General features: G+C 42.6%; 2 protein-coding genes across 5 annotated transcripts; one reads left to right on the top strand and one right to left on the bottom strand.

Annotated features, from left to right (window-relative positions):
* Positions 1-3027: 3027 nt before the first annotated feature.
* LOC125901862 (calcium-binding mitochondrial carrier protein Aralar1-like) lies at positions 3028-15872 on the top strand. Its single transcript, XM_049597823.1, has 18 exons — positions 3028-3103; positions 3822-3875; positions 5335-5480; positions 6640-6755; positions 7219-7358; positions 7487-7633; positions 9182-9320; positions 9445-9538; positions 9701-9785; positions 9972-10053; positions 10150-10308; positions 10889-10941; positions 11071-11151; positions 11642-11782; positions 12563-12701; positions 12835-12993; positions 13075-13165; positions 14864-15872. The coding sequence occupies exons 1-18, from the start codon at positions 3092-3094 to the stop codon at positions 15075-15077; spliced, it is 2052 nt and encodes a 683-aa protein (XP_049453780.1). The 5' UTR covers positions 3028-3091; the 3' UTR covers positions 15078-15872.
* A 16-nt stretch (positions 15873-15888) lies between these two features.
* Positions 15889-26104, bottom strand: LOC125901863 (dynein, cytoplasmic 1, intermediate chain 2a-like). 4 transcript variants are annotated; one of them, XM_049597824.1, is made up of 17 exons: positions 25967-26104; positions 24054-24162; positions 23820-23952; positions 23259-23394; positions 22838-22900; positions 22498-22625; positions 21785-21871; positions 21375-21537; positions 21190-21289; positions 20893-21018; positions 20606-20752; positions 19860-19973; positions 19637-19770; positions 19359-19503; positions 19131-19271; positions 17432-17557; positions 15889-17281 (listed from the first exon to the last, which is right to left on the bottom strand). In XM_049597824.1, exons 2-17 carry the CDS (start codon positions 24159-24161, stop codon positions 17180-17182), a joined length of 1953 nt encoding a protein of 650 aa, XP_049453781.1. In that variant the 5' UTR covers position 24162; positions 25967-26104; the 3' UTR covers positions 15889-17179. The 4 variants fall into 4 exon arrangements, with proteins under 4 accessions (XP_049453781.1, XP_049453782.1, XP_049453783.1 ...); XM_049597825.1 differs by having other exon boundaries at positions 23259-23343; XM_049597826.1 differs by lacking the exon at positions 22838-22900.
* Positions 26105-26154: the final 50 nt, after the last annotated feature.

Below are 26154 nucleotides of genomic sequence, written 5' to 3'. Positions count from 1 at the left end.
GTAAATATTAAGTCAATGTATGTTCTTAGTTAACTTTTTGTTTAATCAAGTAACCACAAGCAGGAGGTCAGTAGAGCCTAAAGTATTACTAAATATTGCTATGTATGTGTCTGTGCATCCATAGGACAGGTTTCAGTCTTATAAACTGGGTGGAGGGCTTCAACACCACCCTTCCCATTCACCCTCTGAAACCAAACCTCCCCTCAAACACCTTTTATGGGACTTTACTCCCCACAGTAGACGCCATTCCCTCCATTGTTAAACAAAGTTACATAACTCATGCTGTAGTGCAGGTAGTGGAGATACTGCAACAGGTCACAGCCTTATCAGTGACAACAAACACTGTTGATACCTCATATGGACACCTCACCAAGGTCGGCGAGATAACAATTGTTTATTTTTGTGCTGAGAATATTTTAATACTAGTTACAGCGACTGGGTGGATAGTGGTCAGATAAAAAGAAGAGGCCACTGGCACAAGAGGTATTTTCACAGCAGAAGCAGCCAAGTAGTGACTAAACTGCAGTAGCAGCACTACTAGGATAATAGTAGTGACACTATAATGGCAGCAGTAATAGTAATAACAGTAGCAGTAGTGATAGTGTTAGCTGAAGTAGGCTATAGCTTAAGTAGCCTTGTAAGAATGAAGTTTGTCTGCTTGTCTAAACTTGGCCCGTTCAACCAGCTGTGGTATTTCCATCACAGCCAATCGGAGCCGTAACTGTAGCTGGAGAAATAACCATGACTGCTGCAGAGTCATTTGACCCAGGTGGGAATGCCGATTGTAACCTTTCCCATTACATACGAAAGCCAGACATTAGCGGGTGTCAGTAGGTTTTTGTCCAGTGGAAACTGCTACTGTTAACACCTGCTAATATCTGGCTTTTTAATGTAGTGGGAAAGGTTTTAATTGGTGTACATTCCCAGGTCAAATGATTCTGTAGTAGTAAAGGATATTTATTGGCTCCGGCTCCGATCAGCATTCATGGGAACACAATACTTGTGGTATTTTAGCTGCTTTACAGGTGAGATGCAACGATGCACCACCTCAAAATACCATCCATGTCCGCCCAAGCAGCGCTCAAACATTCCACATTAGTCTGCACTGAGTTGCACTGTTTTCCAGCCTGTCTGTGATACTGAATGTGACACACAAACACCACACCCCAGGCATATTTGTCTGCTGCAGAGCCATGTAAACAGTTGTGGTTTACTGACAGTGGGAAAGAAGTCTACAACCTTTTTAGCAGGTTTAAGGCCTTTGCACACTGAGTCCGTTTTTATGTCTGAAATTGTTGTACATCTAAAAATAAATACAACCTTACGTCATGTTAATTACATTTGCACACTGAGTCTGAAATTTTCGTCCACCATATTTTCTGCGTTTTTCGCATCCATCAGAAGCTTTTAGAGACGTTTGACCAAGAATCAGTGAAGGAAATGTGGTGACGGGACACATCTGTGACAAGACAGAGGAACGGGGCGCACAGAATCCTTTCATAATTGAGACAGCTCACTTTCAAAAGGTCAGATAGTCATATTCAGGTGGATGATGATGAGGAGGAGGAGGATGTGGACTGCACACAGAATGTGGAGACAGGGAGCAAAGCTTTGCTTCTTCATGCAGCTGCAGTGCCAAATTTGAGACAGGAAGGGTAACTTCAGTGGAGAGAGGCAATAGAGAGAATGTGTCTTCTCATTTTGTCATGTATTGCACCAAATTTTCACACCAAACTTTTTTCAGATGGGGATTTTAAAAAACCATCCACAAAAAAAAAACAGACTCAGTGCGCAAAGGCCTTTACCCGTGTTAAGAAAACCTGCATACATGTGCTAATGTTGGTGGAAAAGGCTTCTTAGGATGCATTCACATTGGCGCTATTTGGTCCGCTTAAAACAAACCCTGGTCCGCTTCAGCGGATAGATCGGTTTGTTTGGAGTGGTGTGAACGCTCTTCCGAACTCTAGTGCGGACCAAACGAGCGCACCCTGGTCCACTTGAAAACTGGGGGTCTCGGTTCACTTGCAAGTGAACCCTGGTGCGGTTCTTTTACAGTGGGAAATGCAAACGGACTATCCAGCAGACCAAAGAGAGGAAGTGAACCAAAGAGAGGAAGTGAACTAAACAGAGGAAGTGATGTACAGCGCATGGCATTTTGGGTAGAAAAAACAAAGCCAACAGTGTAAACCAGGAGAAGCAGTTTTTAAATTGTTTAGCGAGAGGATCACGGCAGGCGGATTTAATCGGTCGGCGGATCAGTTTCGCATCAAGGTAAAAAAAAAAACCAAACTGCGACAGCAATATATTGAGGCGATGGATTTCCATTTTCGGTCCTGGCCAATCGACGAGCCATGTTTTCTTCTTCCTCATGCTTTTTTACTTCCTGGTCAGTGGTCGTTTCAGGCAATACCGCCCTCAAACGAGCAGCTGTTGTCCAGGCGGTTTGGTCTGCTTTAAAACGTGCAGTGTGAGAGTGAACCATTCCTTGACCAACTGAACGGAGTCCCCTGGACTATCCTGGCGTGAATGCGCCCTTAGAGAGACACAAAATGACCAAAAAAGACTCAAAACAGCCTCAAAGAGACATAATACACCCAAAGAACAGGCAAAACCAGTCTCTTCCCTATGCAGGAGAGGGGGTGGGGACTTTTGCATGTCTGTGCACAGGGGGGTCATTGGGTTAGAATCCGCCCATGTTGTGGTCCTGCAACCTTAAAGATCTGCGCACTTCCGTCAGTACTGGTAGTAAAAGTGGCAGTGAAAATCTCCAGCTGCAAGGTCTCACTCAAAAGTATGTGCACTATAATTACATGGCAGTGCAAGATAAACACCTCTTGCATCATCAGGAGAGAAAAGAGTGCATGCACGCGCGCGTTCACTTCCTAATAAGATACAGTCATCACAATAAAACCTTCATTTAACCCTCAAGTGATTTGATGGGAACTGGTTGTATGATTGATGGTGGCATTTACTGACAGGCGGTTTCTATCCTTGAGAGGCAAGGCTGTTTCGTTTTCATGTCACTACACTACACTTCACGTACGAGGGCGTCTGCGCCTTCCTCTCTCACTGTACGTGACGTCAAACCAGCATGGCGGTCAAGGTGACTTCGGCATCGCTCCTTTAGCGATTTTCAAACCTCTCCTTTAACATGTCTGCATGCCTTCTGCTCGTTTTCTCGCGTAGGGGGTCGTTAAAGCTAGGCTCCCCGGTGCTGTCCGGGTGGGGTGTCTGTGACGGGGTGTACCGGGAGGCTGTAGCATCATTGGGCTAGCTGCCGCCCGGCGGTGGCTGCTGGCCTTGATGAGACATCCACAACCTCGGAGTTAGCGAGAGAATGCTAAAACAGCTATCAGAGGCTGTCGTGACAAAACCACAAACGCTAGCTGAAGTGCCATCTTGTCATAGCAAGAGCACAGTTTGTCGCTTTGCTCTCGTCCTGTCGCGTTTTGCCGATGTAAAGCTTAACGTGTCATTGCAACGGTTCGTGTCCTCCTCACATGAGTAGTTTGTGCTTGCTAGCCGGCTACACAGCTGTATCGTTAGTTTGGGGCTTGTGCTTTAGTGGTTTGGCTGCTCCATTATTCAGCTAGCTGCCTAACTTGCTCAACATGAGGTGAAGCCAAGGTGTAGTCGTTTCGCTTTGTTTATGTGTGTGTGTGTGCCATGTCTGCTGCAATGGGTTGTGTGTCTCCTCCACAGTAGTGGACGTTTCAAGGAGACATTCACTCAGAGCAGCTTGCATGTTTTGCTTCATGTTAAGTCCAGTACACGTCCTGCAAAACAGTGTCATAATGTTGTTTTAATGTGCATTATTTTAGGTGCAATCTACCAAACGCGGGGACCCAAGTGAGCTGAAATCAATCTTCCAGAAGGTAAGATAAAATCAGCCTCAAGTGTATCTTTAGTCAATGTCAGATTACTCATAAATATAGCATATGCATCAGCTGTATTTGTGTTGGTAGATAACAGCTCACCCAGCAGTGTTTTCACTGGGGGAGTGAGCTTGTAGGTTTGTCATGGGGTTTGAATTACAGCATTAGCCACAGTTAAAAGTCCAGCACAGACTCCTGTTGTTACACTAAAGCATACATAATTGTAACTAACCAGCTTGTCAGTGCTCAAATTGGGATTATTGTGTTTTCTGACAGAGGTTGAAGCTTTAACACAATCCACAACAATAGTGGATCATAGTTGTTGACCTAGCAGCAGCCATTGTGTGTGGAGTGGTTATTTTGGTTGCATGAGAAGTCTGCTTTGACTGTTGTGACATGTTAAAGGAATGTGTTGCAGTGTCATTGATAGCCTGTGGAGCTTAGTGCTTTAAATCTTAAGGTCCATAGTTCGAGTTCCAGTTCAGGCATAATTGTCTGTTTGTGTTTCACGCAAACAAGCAAGCAAGGAAGCAAGGACCACAATGTCCTTGTACTTCGTGGCTCATGAACCACAGTGTCATACCAGTGGTCATGTTATATATATAAAAACATTTTGAATCAGAGTAAAGGCTGTTGCATGTCAACGCATATGAAGGCAGGCCGATCTGTGTAGAAACACAAGATGTAATCAGTACCTTGAGTGGATTTGGATAACCTTTACTTTGCTCCACTGTGTGCCATGAGGTGACTGTGTTGCCCTCTGTGTGGGCCAGCAGTTGTCAGTACCCTGATTTACAAAGGCCAAATAGCTTACCAGCTCAAGCTAAAAACATCAGTGCACATTTCCCTGCTCATGCGTGCGCAGTGTGGGCCAGTGTACTTCTGACATGTCGTGCCACCACAGCAAGATTGATGACCTTCATGTGCTGCATGAATCGCCAGCAGAGCTTAAAAGACCAGTGACAGAGCTGATGTTTTTGTGAGCCAGTAACCTCAAAATAATTCTGTTTGAACGCTGTTGTCAATAGTTTGCATCTGTAAGAACATTAAGAAAGGCGAAGTCAGTATAGTGTAGTGTAGTAGTAGCACATGCAACATATTATGGTGTTCAATAGTCAAAGCTTGTGACCTGTGGTTCACTCAGAGCCATATTCTTGTCATGCTCCACACTCAAGCCTCTGAACACTGACCCAACAGGTCATTAGCTAGGGCACTGTGAGGGTCACCAAAGCCGTTAATGAGAAGTGAGAAGGATATACTCTAGGTTATATAAAGGTTGCACACCATTTACAGAGATAACTGGAGGTGTACAAGCAGTTTACTCTGATGTAGATAAATTGCATGACAATGAATAATTCAGTCACTGACAAGTAGTTCACTTAGGGTTGAGGGAAAAGAAGTTGGCGCCTGCGAACGTTTAGGTATCCACACTGATGTCGTTTTATCTTTCTCCTCCCAGTATGCCAGTGTTGTGGACAAGGATGGTGAGAAGTTCATGACCCCAGCAGACTTTGTCCAGAGGTATCTAGGACTTCACACGCAGATCCACCACAACCCCAAAACTGTCCAGCTCATTGCTGCTGTCGCTGACACCACAAAGGACGGGTACGTACTGTGCATGCACACACACATGCTTACACGCAGCTTATCAATACTAATTGACATTTTATTGAGCCAAGCTGATCAGCACTTGCTATTATTACCACTTACAGATAAGATAAAACTCTGTGCATGCTGTTATGTGCGCACAAATTACACACACACTCCACTCATCAAGTGACCAAGTGCTCAGATGTGTTCAGGAAACCTTAGTGACAATTTACCCAGAACTGAAAGTCAGTCGTAGTTCATTTGTTGTCTGGCCTTTCAGTTAAAGGGAGAGTCCAGTATTTTTCAACCAGGATCCTATTTTCCCATGTTTTTGTGTCTTAATGGCTAATGGGAACAACAATGTTTGAAATTGCTCCAGTATTGAGAGAGAGCACTGCAGCCAACAGCCGTCAAACAGGCTGCAGTGAAATCACCTGGGGCATGTCCACACCCTCAATTTACGTCCAACAAAAGTGTTTGTTTTTGCCACTGACTGCTTCAGATTATTGTTTTAAATGTCTGACAACATTGTGGAAGGAATCCTTACAAAGATAGACCTTTTTTAAGAGTGAAATCCTTTTTTGTTAAATGAAAAGCAGCCCCGAAATTGCTATCACCAGTTGCACCACACTCCATTGAAATAAACAGTAAATTTAGTGTGTATAGAGCCAGCGTATTTTCACATCTAACTGGGTGAATTAAGGGTTTATTTTAACCAAACCAGAGTTGGTTATTGAAGGTGAACCAAGACGGTTTACGCAAGTTTTATTTTGTTTCTGTCCACTTTGAATGACGTTGTTTTACACTGATAAAATTACAGTTAATTGAGATGGAGTCTGGTGGAATTGGCGATAAAGATTTTGGGGCTGTTTCCTGTTAAACAAAACGTTTTCTCTCTGTAGGGATTCTTTCCAGACACTTAAAATAATGATCTGAGCCTGTCAGTGGCAAAAACAGGCACTTTAAATGGATGTAAATTGAAAGCAGCTGAGAAAATTGTCTATTTGACACAAAAACATGGGAAATAGGGTCCAGGTTGAAAAATACCAACTACTACACCTGAACTGCTCCTTTAAGAAATACAATATGATCTGATCTTTACTTTATTTCAAAGTCTGTGCTGTGTTTGTTTTAACAATATGTATGTGTGTTTTCTTTTACACCGCATATGCAGGCTGATCTCTTTCCAGGAGTTTCTTGCATTCGAATCTGTGTTGTGTGCGCCTGACACTCTCTTCATCGTCGCCTTCCAGCTGTTTGACAAGAATGGAACTGGAAACATTTCCTTTGGTACGGGTCAATGTGTTTCCTGTGTTTCCACTTTGACTTCTGTTCACATGATTTTAATGAATACAAAGAATTACAATGTAAATCTCTCACTTTACACTGTGTGGAATATTTTCATCGTCAGTTTTTGGAGGAAATTTTCCAGTTAAATTGCAGTAGCACTGAATCCATCCCTGACGTGTTTGTGTGCTGTGTCATCAGAGCATTCATAAAGTTTTCCTGCAGTGCACCGTGGAGAAAGAATTTCCTAACATGGCATTGTTAACCAGATTACTCCTCAGTCTAAGATATTACACATGGATAGACTTACATAATAGCTCTCACGCACTCGTTCCGCTTTACTTCCTGCCTCTACCTACTTTCTTAAATCACACATACAAAGCTTTGTGTTATGGCATTTGAATGACTTAACTGTTGTTTATTGAAATTGTCCCAAAGATTGATTCCTTGTGTACTTGTGCTGCAGAGAATGTGCGCGACATCTTCAGCCAGACCACAGTGCACCACCACATTCCCTTCAACTGGGACTGCGAGTTCATCCGTCTGCACTTTGGGCACGACCGCAAGAAACACCTCAGCTACCTCGAGTTCACCCAGTTCCTGCAGGTGTGCCGATTACACACACTCACACTGATCAGTTTTTCTAATTTCTCTATTTTTTCACTCTATCTCTCCTTCCTTAAGTTTAACAGTACTCTGTATTTACACTCAGCCTTGTGGTGTCATGTTCTTAGGAGCTGCAGTTGGAGCATGCACGTCAGGCATTCGCCCAGAAGGACAAAGGGAAGAATGGCGTCATCACTGCCATGGACTTCAGTGACATTATGGCCACCATCAGACACCACATGCTCACACCTTTTGTGGAGGAGAACCTCGTCTCTGTGAGTGTTTGTGTGTGCATGAAGAGCTGAGAACACTGAGAATATCCCGTTCTGATTGACTGGAGGATGAGTGTTATTTTCAGAGAACCACAGCTCTAAATTAATTTTCATAGCCGGAAGCCTAGTCATTTCAGTTTTTACTAGGGTACAGCATCTCCCAATTTGTGGAGCAGCAAACTGTGAATATATCAAGGAGAACAGGGACATAAATTTTTTAATTTGCCACAAACCATGAGAACAATACTGATGTTTTGATCAGTGGCTAGTGGCAATATAATCCACTCTGACCTTTGAGGTTATGTAAGTATACACGCTCAGCAGATGTAAATCCTCATCCGCTTTGCAGCTGTGGTTATTAGCCTTAAAGCATACTGGTCATTTGCTCAGGCTCCTCAGTGTTTTCTTGTGATAGGTGTTTAGATAAGTTCCCACTATGCTCTCCAACACTTGTTGACGGGGCTAATTGTGGTGGTTAACACTGAGGTGCTATCCTGAGTTAGGAATGTATTTTTGTGTTATAAATTTGTTTTCCTCACTGCCAAGAGATGAATTATTAAAGACTCAGTTATGTATTTTTCAACCTTTTGTGTCTAAGTAATTAATGGGTTAAGTTTTTGAAATTGGTCCAGAATTGAGCAAGAGCACTGCAGCTAGCAGCAGCAAAACAGGCTGCCCGTTTGCCCGTCAGTTTACGTCCATTAAAAATGCTTTTTTTGCCGCTGACAGAAAGAAGTGTCTGACAACATTATGGAAAGCTTCCCCATAGCCATAGACCTTTTTGTTTAAGAGTAAGATCCTTTTTTGTTTGATCAGAAACAGCCCTGAAACCACCATCACCAAACCCACCAGACTCCATTTAAACTAACAGTGATTATAGCGTGTGTAGAGCCGGCATATTTTTACATCTAACTGGGTGAATTAAATGTTTGTTTTAACCAAACCAGAGTTTGTGATTGCTGAACCAGTGGAAAGATGAACCAAGCCAGTTTCGCAAGTTTTATTTTGTTTCTGTCGACTTTGAATGAGGTGTGTTTTACGATGATAAAATTACTGTTTATATAAATGGAGTCTGGTGGGTATGGTGGTGGCGATTTCAGAGCTGTTTCTGATTAAACAAAAAGGGTCTTCAGGTCTGTCTCCATAAGAATACTGTCCATAAATTGTCAGATGCGTGAAATAACAATACATGCCTGTCAGTGGCAAAAACAAGCACTTTCAGTGGACGTACATTGACCGTGCCAAATCACCCAAGTGGTTACACTACAGCCTGTTTCGCCGCTGCCAGCTTCAGCCCTCTTGCTCAATACTGGCCCAGTTTCAAAAACTGTTGTTCCCATTAGTCACTTAGTCAGAAAAACATGGACACAAATTAAAAAAGTCTGAGAATACAATATGATGACTTTAGGAGAAGAGTTACTCAGTTACAGTTTTAATTTACATAACACAGCATTGAGCAATATGTTTTCCATCTCATTAAAAGTTAAATATTTTAAAAGAAGAAGAAAAGAAAGAAAAAAAGCAGTACCTAACATGTCCTTCCTCTGCCAGGCTGCAGGTGGAAGCACCTCTCACCTGGTCAGCTTCTCATACTTCAACGCCTTCAACTCCCTCCTGAACAACATGGAGCTGATTCGCAAGATCTATAGCACACTGGCTGGCACGCGGAAGGACACACTCGTGACCAAAGGTGCACAAACTGTTACATTGCTGTGATGCTGTGTCTTTGACTTGCAGCTCAAGACGTTGCATGAGTGTGTCAGGAATGTCCATGTCATTATTTAAAAAATTCCCTTATCTCTGTGTCTTTGCAGAGGAGTTTGTTCATGCTGCCAACAAGTTCGGTCAGATTACTCCCATGGAAATTGACATCCTGTATCAGCTGTCAGGCCTGCACTCCCCCTCTGGGTAAGCACTTACTCTGATACTCAGTTAAAGTCTGTGAGAGAGTCGGTCAGGCCCAAATCCTAAAATTTAACTCAGACTTTTCTTCTTTACTGATATTTCCTGGTGATTAATATGATCTGTATAATGACAGTAAGTAACAGGAAGTAAATATCTGTGTATCAGGCGCCTGAATCTTTCTGACATTGAGAGGATAGCTCCGTTAGAGGAAGGATGTCTGCCCTACCACCTGGCTGAAACCCAAAAACAGGTAGGATGCTGAGGGATCTTTGTGTACAACTACTCATTGACCAGTGTTTCACCATCTGCCTGTAAAATATCTTTGAACACCAGAGCTACTTATGATACATAACACACATTCTACATTTACACCACAAACTATTTGCAGTTTTGGCATCATTGACATTTGTGGTCTTGTATGTGATTTTCCCATCAGGCCCATGGGGATAGTTCCAGGCCTGTGTGGCTCCAGATTGCAGAGTCGGCCTACAGGTTTACCCTGGGCTCCATCGCTGGAGGTGAGTTATCCTGTGGCCAGAGACACATGGCTGTCTGATGCTTAGTCGCACTGCAGCATCTAATACATCTAATTTGTTTGTGTGCGTTTTACACAGCTACGGGAGCGACAGCAGTGTACCCTATTGACCTGGTGAAGACTCGTATGCAGAACCAGAGGTCCACAGGATCCTTTGTTGGAGAGCTGATGTACAAGAACAGCTTTGACTGTGCTAAGAAGGTGCTTCGCTACGAGGGCTTCTTCGGCTTCTATAGAGGTAGGCCAGAAAGGCACCTTTGTTATTCCCTGTCTGCAGTCACAACGCCGGTGATTTGGGGTTTAGTGTCCCGGCTTTCATTTTGTCGTGTTTCATCTTTCTCCACTTTATGATATTTTTTCTCACCATGCCAGTTATGTCTTGAACACATATGTTGTCTTGAAATTGCAGTTAGCTTATTGAAGAAGCCTTCAGCATACGCTTGTCCTGATTTGATCGGTGTCGGGCCAATCAAGGCATTTTTTACACATCAGGATTGGCTATTTTTAGCTATATAGAGCTCAATTCAATCCTTTATTTTACGTAAGCTGTCACACAAGTGTTTCATACACAGCAACACAACGAGTGCAGCCATCATCAGCTTTCCACCCCTATTGTGATCAAATTTTCCTTTCCTATCTTTAGCTTCCTAATCTCTCAGATCATCAGTAAAAGCTCCGTGTGTTTCTTTCAGTCTTGATCTCATGTCTTATTTTCCATCTTCTTATTTCCGTTTGATATCTCCTTTTATAACTGTTCGTCCGGCAATACTTATGAAATTAGATTCTCCTGTTAATCAGTCTCCCATGATGCCCTGCAGGTCTGGTCCCTCAGCTTATAGGTGTGGCGCCTGAGAAGGCTATCAAACTTACAGTGAGTACCCCTGTTCACATACACAACACATAATCCTCCTTGACTCTGTGTTTACTTAGCACACACACGTGTTATGTTGCAGTGGTAATGAGCATTAACCTGAATTGTCTTTGTGTATGTGTCCCGCAGGTGAATGACTTTGTAAGGGACAAGTTCATGAGCAAGGATGACACGATTCCTTTTATTGCTGAGGTTTTAGCCGGTGGTTGTGTGAGTACACTGTCCCAAACACCCTTTTAGCCTGCTTTATCTGTTTGTATAATTGAACACTAGATGAAAAGAAATGCATCCAGTCACTCGAGGGTGTGTGTCTCCTTAGTTGTGAAAGCCATTAAAAAGTAACTCAAGCATGCAGTCTGTTTATCTGTTGTATTAACTTGCTTGCAGAGTTCCAAATGACGTTACTAACAGCAGACTGCCGTGTTTAATTACATCCAGAGTTAAACTGTTACTGCACAGTGTCACTTTCTCTGTTTTTGCCAGCGGTGTTCATCCTTACTCTCACTGGCCTAGCACAATTTAATGTCTCAGGAAACGGCAAAGCAAATAATTAATCCAGGTTAATTGTTACTTTTCATACTTTCATGTTTAAGACTTGGATCCCATTCCTCAGCTATGTACATGTAAGATGCATGAGCAGTGATCCTTTTTTTTTTAATGTAAATGTATAAACAAGCTCGTCCTCTTCCCATCTCTCCAGGCTGGAGGCTCTCAGGTGATCTTCACCAACCCTCTGGAGATTGTGAAGATCCGCCTGCAGGTGGCAGGCGAGATCACCACCGGACCTCGTGTCAGCGCAGTGAGCGTGGTTCGTGACCTGGGCTTCTTCGGCCTCTACAAGGTAACGTGTCTTTGAATGCACCACAGATGGTTGTATGAATGGTTGGAGAAAGATTCCTATTTAAAGGGTTACTAACGTTTGTCAAAGAGTAAGATCCTTTTTTTTAACCCAGAATCAGCCCCAAAATCGCTGTCACCGAACCCACCAGACTCCATTTAAATAATGAGTAATTTTAGCGTGTATAGAGTCCGCATATTATTCACATCTAACTGGGTCAATTAAAGGCTTATTTTAACCAAACCAGAGTTGGTGATTGTTTGTATAGTAGAAAGACGAACCTAGACGTTTTTTTGTGAGTCTTATTTTGTTTCTGTAGACTGTGAATGAAGTGTGTTTTACGTCGCTAAAATCACTCTCTTTAAATGTAGTCTGGTGGCTTTGGCAATAGTGATTTTGTGGCTGTTTCTGGTTAAACAAAAGGGATCTTACTCTTAAACAAAAAGGTCTATCTCTGTAGGGATCTGTTCCATGAAGGTGTCAGACACTTAGAATAACAATCTGAGCCTGTCAGTGAGAAAATAAGCACCTTCAGTGGATGTAAATTGAACATGCATTATTTGTTATTATTAGTGGTAACATTGTAGGCTGCCAGCTGCAGCTTCTTTTAGTCATTTAGATGCAAAACTTGGGAAAATATGGTCATGGTTGAAAAATACTAAAATTACCATTAAAGTTCATTTTGTCTGGTATGTATGCACTCTTTCTTTGCCTCACACTCTTTCATTGTCTGTTCTCGAGCACAGTCTCATACGTCTGTCTGCTCTTTGTGTCTCTCTTCAGGGTGCTAAAGCTTGTTTCCTGAGAGACATCCCCTTCTCTGCCATCTATTTCCCAGCATATGCCCACCTTAAGACCTCGTTTGCTGATGAGCAGGGCAGGCTGGGACCTTTGCAGCTTCTCACTGCTGGAGCAATAGCAGGTAACCTCAGATTATGACCTAGAACAGCAGAAGCAGTATGCCATCGCTGTAGCTGCACTGTGCAGAAGGGAAGTGAATACCATTCAACTGACAAACATGCGCTGTCTGACTTCTTTGTAACTCTGTCCCTCAGGTATCCCTGCAGCCTCCCTTGTAACGCCTGCTGATGTCATCAAGACGCGTCTGCAAGTTGCTGCGAGGGCAGGACAGACCACTTACTCAGGAGTCATTGATTGCTTCAGGAAGATCATGAGAGAGGAAGGGTTCAGGGCTTTGTGGAAGGGAGCTGGAGGTGTGTGTGTACTCCTGCATGCAGAGATCCAGTGTGTCTCAAATGGTTTTATGTTGAACTGTGTCTCTTTCTTTTCTCCAGCTCGTATGTGCCGGTCCTCTCCTCAGTTTGGTGTGACTCTGGTGACTTATGAGCTCCTACAGCGGTGGTTCTACATTGACTTTGGGGGACAGTAAGTCAATCTTTTTTTGTTTAAAGGAGCTGTTTAGTCCCTTTAGCCCTTTTTGGTCCAACTTGGGCAGCTGTAAAGCAGACAGGGAGGGAGGCTGGGGAAGCATGTGAGGATGCACTTTGGGGATTCATGGCCGGTATGGAAATACAGAACATTCAGCTTCAGAGGCAGGAAATAAAACTCCGCAACTTGATGCCATATTTTCTTTCCATTTCTTTTAAATTTCTGTTAAAAAATAATTTGAAGTACCTGTCCTCATATTTGTCTCACCCTACTTGACGGTTTACCAAATGACATTTTGTTAGCATGTGATTTGTTTTGTTAGTAGATGAATCATATTCCACTTGATGACATGATTAGATGATACCTGTTGCACTAAAGATATGCAAATATGCACTGCCGGTCAAATGTTTGGACTCACCTGCCACAGAAGCTTGATTTGGTGCAGTCACATGCTGACTATACGCTTACCCTTTTTAGGTTGTCATGTTTGTACATGAAGAACAAAACACTGTGAAGTGGTTCAACCAGACTGACGAGGCACAAAGAGACAAAGATAACTGATATAAGAACAGAGGATGTTTTTATATGCTTCACGCTGTGTGGGATGGGTGTGCCATCTTGTGAGATTAGCACTCTGTTATCAAAGTGTATGCACTTAGCCCAAAAACAAGATAATTTACAGTGTCTGGGTATGAGTGGAGGTAGTGCATTATTGCTGTGGCAGTCCAGTCTGCATGTCAGAGTATCCTTGGACAAGATGCTGCATCTCAAATAGTTCCCGATGGCTGTTCCATCAGTGTAAGCGCATGTGAATGGTTACTGAGTAGCAGGTGGCAACATGTATGACAGCCTGTGATGTAGTGTAAAAGACTAGAAAGGTGCTATACAAGTGCAGTGCATTTATAATTTCTCATTCCAAATACTGTTGCTTGATCCTCTGTAGCAGGCAAACGGGAAACACAGAGGGATCCTCACAAGATGGTGTCCCTCTTGAATAAATTAACCCAGCTTGGCTCAGCTTCATGTTCTCTATAGAAGAAATGACCAGTCATTGGTAAAAGATACTGGAAGCTGAGCAGATTTAAACAAGAACAGGTTCCTGTTTCAGTGATAAGTGCACAATAATACCTACACCAAGCTGGAGATAACAGGCAATGTGCTGATTTAGTAAAGCTGTTCTTCAAACTTTACCACAGAAATAGTTCGTCTAGCATAAGCACTGTTGGAGCTAGATTAAGGAATATCAGCTGATCATATTGTGGTCTGACAATTACAGTTTAAACCTAATTAATCTAACCACAGAGTTGACTACAGAGGGCCCAGAAAACAGCTTCCCAAAATATTTAGATCCAAATTGCACCGTTGTGCCTCAGTAATGATTCCAGGGTCATTTGTGCTTTTCTGGACTGGAAAACAAGTTATCGAAGGGTATTTGGGGAGAAAATGGTCACAACAGTGTCCCCTTCAGTCATGCGACACTTGGGGGACGATGAGTAAATTCATTATTATTAAGGATTTAGTACATGTAGTGGTGCCTGCTGAAACTTCTCCCATGTACCAAGCAAGTAGGAGAACTATGGTGGCTTATAAGTGTAACTATAAATGCTTAAAACATGTTTTTCCTTCCTTTCTATATTAGAAATACCCTTATGTTTGTGTAATTATCACTCCTGTCCCCCTCTTTTCACTCTGCAGTCGTCCGTCAGGATCTGAGCCCACTCCCAAGTCACGCATCTCAGAGCTTCCTCCCATCAATGCCGACCATGTTGGAGGCTACCGCCTGGCTGCGGCTACCTTTGCTGGGGTGGAGAACAAATTTGGCCTCCACCTCCCCAAATTCAAGTCCTCCGGCGTGGCTTCGATACATCTCCCAGAGCCAGTCGTTGCCACGCCGGCTCAGGCCCCATAAAGGGTCTGAATCTCCATATCACTTTGCCATCATCCCTCTCCTCTACCAGGAGCCAGACACTTAGATAGATACACAAATAAAACACGCACACACACAGAGCTAAAATACACTCCATGAATAGGGGGGGAATTTAGGAACAAACACCAGGGTGAAGGTGAGCTCCACTGGTCCCCAGCCAGAGAAGGAGACCTGGCTGCAGCTGAGGACGTAACGGAGCAGACAACGGGACCAGAGTGCTGACTGTGTCGTATCTTCAGTGGCTGTACGCTCCTGGAACCTCCATCTTTTGTGTTCTTCTCTCCAGCATTGGTATAAAACGGAGCCTCCGGCACTCCTCTCTCTCTCATGAGTAGCTGATTTGATTTTTATTCTGTTTTCTGTCTGATACTCAGTGTGAGTAGGACTTCTCTTATTGGACAGCGGGCATAGGAACTATTAGATTGGTCAGCATGGTGTGTGGGGCTTCACTATGGTTGGTCCTCACAGGGGGCAGCATACTGTACATATTGTAAAACTACCGAGACAGCACATTGACAGGAAGGAAAATGTTACAAGGCAAAGCTCCGTAACGTTCATTCGGCACCATTATACAGTAACTGTAATGTTATGGCAATGTGGGGCCTTTGGTCCTGGTCTCTGAGAATCACTCTTACTGATGTACAGAACTTTTCAATTAAGTGTTTTCTTGATAAAACAAGAATCATGAGAAGAGAATTAGATATTAATAAATTAAATGTATCTCAATTCAGTCATTGTATTTTATTGAAATAAATCATCCATATGGTTTTAATTTTACCAATAGGTCTTTTGAGTTTTATTCCAATGGAAAAGTGCAACCATTAACTGTATTAGGAACAGTAACAGGAAAGTATACAGTACAATTAGTCTATGCAGAATACTGATCTTGTTCATGTTATATCAAATATGGTTGCTACAGTGCTTTTTTTCCTTTTTTTTTTTTTTAGCTCATTTTAAACATTAAAGAGAAAGCGTCTGAAGCTGAAATTTATCATGCTGAGGTTGGACTGCTGCATCCTGGAAGGAATCAAACATTGGATGGAAAAGGAAAATAATGAAAATGAATTAATGTTCTGCATTAAAAACTAATTTCCAACCTCAGCTATACACCCCCATTTAAAACTTCATGTAGTTTACTTAGATCCTCATAAAGAGGACGTGTCAGGTAACTGTTTCGACTACTCATTACACAGGTACAGAGTATAAAACAATAACCTTTGGTACAGAAATCACTTTTAAACTGTACTAGTGTCAAGAAATCCAAGGCAAGTACACTAACAGATTTTGCCTGGTTAAAAAGCTTGTAGTGCTTATCTTAGGAATGTATTACTCAAGCTTTTAGTACAAAGCAGCATTTTTTTTTAAAACGATACACAAAATATTTAAATAAGTGTAACCACCAGAATAAATATTAAATATTGTAGTGGTTGAAATGTAAGAATGACACACTCCTGCACAGGCCAGAGTGTGCATGTGAGAGCACATCAGCTGTTTTAGTCATCAAATTCAAGTGCTGCTGAGAATTAAGAGGATCTGATTGTGATATGTCAGCTTTTCCTACTTCTCTCTGCCGTGTGCACAAGTGCGTCTGGAAAATATTAAAACATGTAAAAACACTCAAATGGTAATAAAAAGGTGCAAGTACAAAGGTTTGCATATTTAAAAAAGGGCTGAGTTGGTTGAGGCCTCAGGAGAAGAGCAGTTTCTGGAGCCCTGAGGATGTTATCCAAGCTAGAAGTCGCATCTATGCTTCACGTCACTTCCCTGTACTCCCGTCAGTTCAACTTCAAACCACGTCACTGTGGTTTCTCTTCTATTACTGCTACACACGACATTCATCTCCCTACTAGTGTACTCTAAAACCCTTAAAGACACATTTAAAAACACATCTAAAACTTGTCTAAAACTCTTTCCTATCCATTCTAGCTCTGCAAATCTCCTCAGGCCAATTCATGTTGTAGTAGGTGGAAAAGCTGGAAGCCAGAGAGAGGAGAGCACTGCTCCTCTGGCAGTGTCGTGTAGTGTGCTATAGGTGGTGTAGTGTACTGGACAGAAATGTATTAGCAGTGTGGGGGATTGTGACATCAGACGTTGGCCAGTTCCTCTGCTTCATCTCGGTTCTCATTGATCTCAGCCAGCGTCCTGACGAAGCGCGTCCACTCATCAGCCTTAGGCACGCAGATTTGCTGCAGAGGACAATGCATATAATCAGTATGTACAGAAAGAGTTGAAGAGAGTGACACCAAAAAAGTATCAGAAGATGTATGTACTGAAGTAGTAAGTAATTCAATCCCACATGGAAATAACCAAAGCATAATCAAGGGATGACCTCTCACCTCCCCTACGTCGTAGACCTGCACCTGTCCCTCTGAGTCCCCGGTGGCAATCTCTTTGCCAGAGTGAGCCCATCTCACACGGTTCAGTGCAGGAGCCCCCTCCACAAACACACTGGCAGTGGGAACCTAAAAACACACAACAGGAGAAGCAGATTCTCAGTCAGCAGCATTCCCATTATAAGACTACAACATGTTCATGTGGCGTATGGAATAACATCAGGGATTTAAGCTCACAATGGTATAATTTAGCTGTACTTGAAGACTGTCTTGGTGCTAAATTAAAGGCTAACCTCAGTGTTGTTCAACCTGGACCCTATTTTCCCAATGTTTGTGTGTCACAGTGACTAATGGGAATAGCATTTTTTTAAAATGGTCCAGTACTGAATAAGAGGGTGGCAGCACAACAGGCTGCAATGTTAACTACTTGGGGCAGTTCACACATCAGTATAAGCCCACTAAAAGTGCTTGTTTTGCCGCTGACAGGCTCAAATTATTGTTGTAAGTGTGCAATAACATTATGGAAAGGATCCTTACAGAGACTGAGCCTTTTGTTAAAGAGTAAGATCCTTTTTGTTTAACCAGAAAGAGCCTGAAATTGCTATCAGCAAACCCACCAGACTCTCATTTTAGCATGTATAGAGCCAGCACATTTTCACCTCTAACTGGGTGAATTAAAGGTTTTTTTTCAACCAAACTAGAGTTAGTGATAATTGGAACAGTGGAAAGAAGAACCAGGATGGTTTATATGAGTTTTATTTTCTTTCTGTCGACTTCAAGGTAAGTGTGTTTTATGATAGTAAAATTACGGCTTATTTAAATGGGGTCTGGTGGGTTTGGTGATAGTTCTTTTGAGGCTTTAACGAGCTAAACAAAAAGGATCTTACTCTTAACAAAACGGTTTATCATAGTAGGGATCCTTTCCATAATGTTGTGAGACACTTAAAACAATCTGAGCCTGTCAGTGACAAAAACAAGAACTTTTAGTGGTCTTACACTGATGGTGCGAACATGTTTTGAGTGGTCACACTGCAGGCTGTTTTGCCGCTGCCAGCAGCAGCCATCTCATTAAATACTGGACCATTTTCTTTTCTTTTTTTTCTTTTTTAAAAAATAAATAAATAAATAAAAATACTGGACCATTTTAAAATGGTTAAAAAAGGTTAAAAAATACCAAAGTCACCTTTTAAGCTAACCACCTCCTGGCTCTACCTACATATTTACTTTACAGACCTCATTGTGCCCAGCAAGCAATAGTCGTGATTTAAACGTATTGGCTATATTTAGCTCCGATTTAGTCTAGCTACATGTAACCCAAATCTAGCCGATTTAATTTTGAAATTGATTAAATGTAATTTTCGCCATTGCAGATGGCGTGCGGTATGATATTCAATCACGTATGGAGAGTCAACAGTAATTAAAATATGTTTATCTCCATTTTTTGGACATGGTCTCTACATAGCCGTATAATTGATGACGTCTACCAAATTTTCACTGACAGCCCAAATTCAGCTGTGATTTAGCCTAGACATCAGGTCTTCATGTAGAAAGCTATTAGACGTTTTTTAAACCAGAAAATGCTTGCTGGGTGGTGTCGACCATCTCATCTAAATCTTGGCAAGAGGTCAGAAAAGCAAATTTCCCTGAATGTGAAAAGGTGGAATTAAGGTTTTAGGTTTCAGTGCATTGTGTGTTTGCATACTTCCGTATCATTATTAAGGTTCCACAGGTCCAGGCGTCCAGCTAGATCCACACAAGCAAACAGAGCAGGGTGTGTCGGAGACCACATGGCATCATAGACATAATCACAACTGTCCTCAAACGAGTACAATGGACGGGTACTCTGTACAGAAGAACAAAGGGAAAAATTGACTCATTTTAAGAAACAACTAATAGTTCAAAAGCTTGTGTGTGACTGTAAATGTCTCACCTTTGTGCTCCAGAGTTTGACGGTCCAGTCAAAAGACGAGGAGATGAAGAGGTGAGAGAAGTCAACAGGTCCTCCAGCACTGTGACAGCTCAGCCCAGTCACAGGACCATGATGGCCCTCAAACACCTCAGTGATACCCGCCTTACTGTAACACACGCATAAAAACAACTGTGAGGACTTCAACTAATTACCACCTTTCCTCCCTGGTTATAAAACAAACAATCTGCCCATAGGAAGACACTTGTTGCTACTGAGGACAGAGGTCACAGATCACACACCTCCCATGGCGACAGGCTGTGTAGACCGAGCCGTCCTCGCTCCCCACCACAAAGTTGTTGACATCCCCCAGAGGAAAGGCCATGGAGGTGACTGCCACCGCTTTGCTCTGTTTGAATACCAGCTCCAGACTGTCCTGCAGGGAAAACAACATGCGGCCTCAGACTCCACCATCTGATATTTATGACAGCATGCCTGTGCATCATCCATTCAAGTTCAATGTACCTGCGGCTGGGAGAGCATGTCGAGGCTCCAAGAGCACATTTTGCCATCAGTGGAAATGCTGATGAGGTTGTGAGCATTTTGGGTTCCCACCACATTCACACAGTAGACTGGGTGCTGAACACAGAAGAGCACAAACAGAGGAGTTAGACAACATGCACTTACCAGGAGAAGTCAACCAGATATAACCGTGCAGAAAAATTGAGTCAATCATGTTATAAGAACTTAAATTAAGGGTGCTTTCAGATGTAGAGTTGTCTTGCTTTGGTCCGAATCAGGGACTAAGTTACAAAATTTTAAAATATAGCCTAGAGTTGGTTTGTGTTCTCACGGCAGCATTTACAAGCGGACCAGGTAAAATGCTTTGCGCAAGAAAGCTGGTCTTGACTGGTCAGAATTTCCATGCAGGAAAAATCCAGGAAGTAAACAAAACACTGAAGAAGAGTACACTACACAACAACGTGTAATGCGACTGCAGTTGGTTCAGATCAAGGTCGGAACAGGTTCTCACCACAAGTGAACTGCACGAGAGTTCATTTGTAAACGAACCGAGACCACCTCTTCAAGAAGGTCTCAGTCCGCTCGTTTTGGTGCACACCTGAGTGCGATTGCTGTGTTCACACCTGCCCAAACAGACCTCACTTAGGGGGCAAATGAACTTGAGCTCGACTAAACCGAACCAAACACGGCAGGTGTGAAAGCACCCTAAGTGAGTGTGTCATAAAGGTGTGTGAGCTCCAATGCATTACTGTGTGTGCAGCTGCAGACAGGGGAGTTCTCTGAACAGGGGTGCGCTTGTTGCTCCTGTTGTCCCATAAGACAATCTGTCCGGAGTACGTCCCACCCACCACCAGGTTAGGGTGGAACTTTGCAAATCCGGCTGACATCACCATAGACTGGAGGAAGAAAATGTTACAATAAAATATATCTGCTTCTGCCTGAGCATTTGCTTGAAATAAACAATGTTAATTCTCTTAAAGATCATGTCTTTATGTCTGAGGTTTGTAGCGTAATTGCATGTGAACTGTTTCTTTACCTGGCAGTGGAAGATGTACTCTGGTGTGGCCTTCTTGTACTTCATGTTCCACACCAGCGCCACACCATCAGGCTCATGGGGAGCATCCTCGTTGTTGTTATACGAGGCCACCAGCAGCTCTGGATACTGAAAGGAACAGAGCAGCCGTTATTTAATGCAGAGAAAAGCAAGGAAGGAATCATTTAAGAGTCACAAATAAATCAACACAGTAATCACAGAGGATTTCCAGTCTGTTCTGACTGAAACTGGATCAAGGGTGCTTTTTTGTTAGCGTAATACGAAGATTTTTCTCCTCACCTGAGGGGACCAGTCGAGACAGGTGACCACTCGGTTTTTAGTCCAGCGCTCATCTGCAAACTGTCTGTTCAGAACCAGCTTTGCACCTGCCTGCAAGTCACTGGGAGGAACCAAGCAAAACAGATTATCACCCCAGCCTATACATCTGTTTGTCATTACGCATGTTTTTTTTTCATGTGCCTCACCCTTCCTTATCCTCTAGATCTCTGCCGCTGTAATCGAAGCAGACGTCCACATGTTCAGCAAGAGCTCTCTCCACAATTCTGCTGCCTCGCTCGAAAAACGACAGAAACTCCTCGGAGTGCAAGACCTGCAGTTTCTCTTCTTCTGTCAGCTCTTTGGGAATATCTATACGCAGAGAATTTAATACAGAGATAAGGAAAAATACTAGAAAAGATCTTGCTTACTGGTAACATATTGCAGGATAGATAGAAATTAGTGTGGTAAGAGTAAAAATGTAGTAAAAGCCTAACAGTCGAGACTTTTCCCACTATTGATCAGCATTATTAAAGCACAGTGAATTGCCTGCCAGAGTTATTGGTATCCAAAAATCAAAGGCCATTAACAGCCAGCTCACACAAACGTCTGTCCTTACCCTCCTCCTGCTGTTCGCCATGTTCATCTTTCTCCTCCTGGGCATCCTCGGCTGGTGGAGCAGTTATCTCCTCATCCTCTTCCTCGTCTGGAACACACACACACAGTACAAAGTTAATTTCTGTTCGATTTTAAGCAAAGGTAAAAAGTTGGGGAAACAGGTCTAAGTTTCAGGGTTTCTACAGCTTATGGAAAATTGGATTTAAGACTTTTTAATGCCAGTTGGAATTCAAGTTTTCAACTTATATTTCTCGACCTGCATGTAGGATTCCACGGTCTTGATTACCATTATGCCGAGTTTGAAAATCTTTTGCATACATTCACCAAGGTTGGTATGAATTGCCTTGTACTGGTATGAGTCATGCTGAGAAATCTTGGTTAAATGGCCAATTTTTGTCGACTTTGCATTCCCCATGTCGTCCAGGGTACAGCGACAGTTAGCTAGCAGACAGTGGGTCCTCTGCTCAAAGCATCCAGGCAGAAAACAAAATATGAGTGTTGTTACTTTTGCTTTTTTGATCTGTGTGATGTTAGGGGGCCTTCAGTAAATTATTTAAAAGAAACAGATACCTTACCTTTTATTTTGAGATTTTATCATGCAACATCAGAAAAAATCCCAACTCAAAATCCTATCTTAGCTGTTTCAAGACTTTCGAAAGACTGATTTGAGTCTTTTTAATGTCAAGTTTTTAAGGAACCCTGATGTTTATTTACCTGGTTTCTGATCGGTGTGTGTCACTGCCTCAGTGGGTGTCTGCGTTTCTTTGGAGTAGGACACCATTTCCTTTGGGACAAAGTCCACCTGGGTCATTTTGGACATGCCCAGCCTCACCGCTCCACGTCTACACACACACACACATGCACGGCATCATTGAATTAAGCACACACATAAACAGGTTTGCAATACGAAGCAGACGTAAATGCAATTTTTACATGTAGAGACATAAATATTGATGTACAGACATAATATAACACATTTAGACAAATCTAAGATGAAACCACAAAAACTGAAAAAAGCTGGAAGACAAGCTAAAGGAGAGAGGAGGAGCAGTACCCCATCATCTCAGAGTCGGAGTGGAGTTGCAGAGTAGAGGGGTCAGGATCCCAATGCAATGTCCTAATACAGCCAAACCACCGGATGGTGTTAGTTAGAGAAAGACAGGACAGAAAGGAAAAACAAGAGGATGAAACCCAACACAAGAGACAGGCAAAAGGTAAGCCAGTTAAGAGATGGGAAAAGACAGCAAACAGAGAGGAAGAAAGACAGAGAGAGAAGAAGAACGGAATGCGTGTTAATTGAGAAACGTCAGCGTGCCGGTGAAAAGGCAAAGAGGAGACAGGTCAGAGTTCATCAAGTATATTTACCATGTTAATACACACACAAACACTTGGCATGCAGGTACAACCCAACATTATATAAACATGATCTCAACAACCAATCCCCATCTCTCCCTCTGTCTCACACACACACAGACCTTGGTCCTGCGTTTCCATCCCCAGAATCTTGGCTTCCTGCATCGCTGCCCACTGATTTGTTGGAGGGAGACATGGGGGCGGGGACTAGGTAGTGAAACAGACACGTATCCTCTGTTACTACCCTCAGGGGCTGAGCTGTGAGTGCGTGTTTGTAAGTGCGCAAGTCAATGAATGGGTGAGTGAGTGAGTGAGTGAGGGGGAGAGTGAGTGAGGGAGGGAGTGAGATATGGCAGAAGTGTGTGAATGAGTGAGTGAATGAGTTTGCATGCAGTGGGGAAGACAAAACACAAGAGGACAGACAGAGGGGAGAGAAGAGAGAATGAAAATAAATGGCAGTCAGGTTTTAGGTGTCATGCACAACACAGTTAACAACATGTAAAATGTTCAGATATCGTATGAGGTGGGGAGGGGAGAGGGGGAGGGGAAGTGACGGTAACCAAGCCAGGCCACAAAGTTAGAGGTGACTTTTATAAACCAATTCAAGCAAACAACCAGAAAACGATGAGAGATAAGTGAAGGTGAGAGATAATAATAGGAGCATGCAATTGATGTGTGTTTACCGTGGGGTATGTCAGGGGTGATGCCGACACTCTGCAACAGCGCCTCCGCCTCCCTCCTCTTCCTCTCCAGGTCAGAGTCTTCATGGCCACCTGAGGACCCACCGCCCGCCTCGGCTCCACGCTTTGAGTCTCCCTGTAGAGCAGAGAACAAGCTAAAAACAAAGCAGCAGCCCGGCAGGTTCTTCCGTGATACGTGAAATTCAATATGTTTAAGTTCTTGTTTCAGTCACTTACATCCTTCTTTTTCTTCTCCTCTTCTTTTCTCTTCTTCTCCTCTCGAATCTGGGCGATCCGTTGCTTCTTCCTCTCCAATTCAGCCTTCAGCTCACTCTTGTCAGACATACTGTAGGAGGAAGAGAAGATCAGCACAATGAAGACATTATCTAATACTTCACTCCTTGCTCTTATTTTTTCTCTTTGACTCATATAAGCTGCCCTGATCAGGACCCTCAACTATACATCTGAATGTAAATACTAGGCTTACAGCACCCTCAGTAGAGCTGTAGCTATTACATATTACTTTTATTATCAGTTAATCTGCCCATTATTTTCTAATTGATTAATCATTTGGTCTAAAAGGTCAGTTTTGTCCAACCAACACTAAAAAACCCAAAGATATTTTACTTCCAATGATATAAAAAGGAGAAAAGCAACAGAATCTAGAAGCTTGAACCATCAAATGCTCATCAAAACATTAATTTTTTTTTGTTGTTTTACCCAACAAAACTGAAATATATTCATGGACAAGAAGTCACAGCAAGTTCTCAGCTCGTACCATCAACTGTTTGGCATTTTTGCTTGAAAACAAATACAATAAAACAACTGAATTATCAATTATCAAAATAGCAGCCATTTAATTTTTCAGTCAAACAACCAATCTATTAATCAACTAATCATTTCAGCCCTTGCAACCTTGCAATTAATACAGACCAAGGGGAGGAAGATAATATCGTAAATTTCCCTCAATGGGCTTATCCTTGGAGTATTATAAAAATTAATATTATAATCATCATCATGCATACAAACCCACCAACCCTGGGCCATGGTGGTCTAATTGCAGATGCTCAAAAACAATGCAACAGAATGATTAGTTCATAAGTTGATGAGTTAATTGACAGAAAATAAATCAACAATTTTGATTATCAATTTAGATTTTTCTAGCAAAAAACACCAAACGGATTTTCTGCCTTTCAATCATGGTCGCAAACTAAATATCTTTGACTTTTGGACTGTTGCATAAAACAAAATAAGCTGCCCAAAAACAGTTTAAAAAGTGGGTGCTGTGCTGAGTAACAAAGATACAGTATATTTAACAACTGAAAGGTAATACGTTTTAAGATTAGCATCAGGAAATTCACCTTTTCCAGCATGCAAACTCCACATATCAGTCCTGCTGGATCCTGACTGTGATGTCTGACCCAGTAGCTATGCAGCATTAATACCACTGTAGCCCAGGGCCTGTCATACTGGTGGCATGTGAACACCAGCCAGCTGTTGATAACAATGTCTTCTTTATCTGCCTTTTTTTCCATAATGACACAGCTAACTTTGAATGACTGAGAGTGTGTACTATTCCAAATATAAACTATTAGGCTCAGTTATAATTACAAATAAATACTCTCAGTTAATTAACGTGGCTGTTATACGTTATATTAAAAGTCAGAGCGAGCTGTAGTCATGTCATTATATACAAAAGGTAGCTACAAACTGGTCATATTAATGTCCTAATGCTATTAGATTTGTGTCGTGAATGTCCAGATGAGCTGGATGCTCCAGTAACCTCTCCAACCGCTGTCTGACTACCTGCAGATAAATACAAAAACTAGCTATTGTTTCCGTTTCACCTTCACCTTTGTTCTTATATAGTGAACCCCTCATCCTATGGAGGTTTTCTACCGGGTCAAGGATTTGTTTAAACATTTGTATAATCTAATTAACGGCTACAAAGTCAGCACGGACAGCTATCCTGGCTGTTAGCATGCTAATCTCCATGGCACCCGGCCGGCGGGCCTAGCTGCTGTCACAATAAGCGACTAACGGTAGCGGTAACGGGAGCATCGCAAACCAACGCCCGAGCCTCTCTTCTTCACTTTCCCGTTTACTGACACGAATAAAAACAACACAGTCATGAAGGCAGAATAAAATACCTGATACCCGGTGTTATATATGAGTCGAAGGAGGGAAATAGAGTCCAGTTTTGTGTGGGTTTAGGTTGAAGAGGAGGGATGGTGGAGACTGATGATGCTGGAAGAGACACAGTAGTTTACTCCGCTGCGGTCTTCTTCTTCGGCGGTTGGGCACAGTGGTTGAAGTAGAGTATCATCGCCCCCTACTG

Source organism: Epinephelus fuscoguttatus, linkage group LG15 (genome assembly GCF_011397635.1).
Source record: "Epinephelus fuscoguttatus linkage group LG15, E.fuscoguttatus.final_Chr_v1".
In the NCBI taxonomy this organism is placed as follows: domain Eukaryota; kingdom Metazoa; phylum Chordata; class Actinopteri; order Perciformes; family Serranidae; genus Epinephelus; species Epinephelus fuscoguttatus.
The sequence above is the reverse complement of the archived record's forward strand: the minus strand, read 5'-3'. Positions and strand labels throughout refer to the sequence as shown.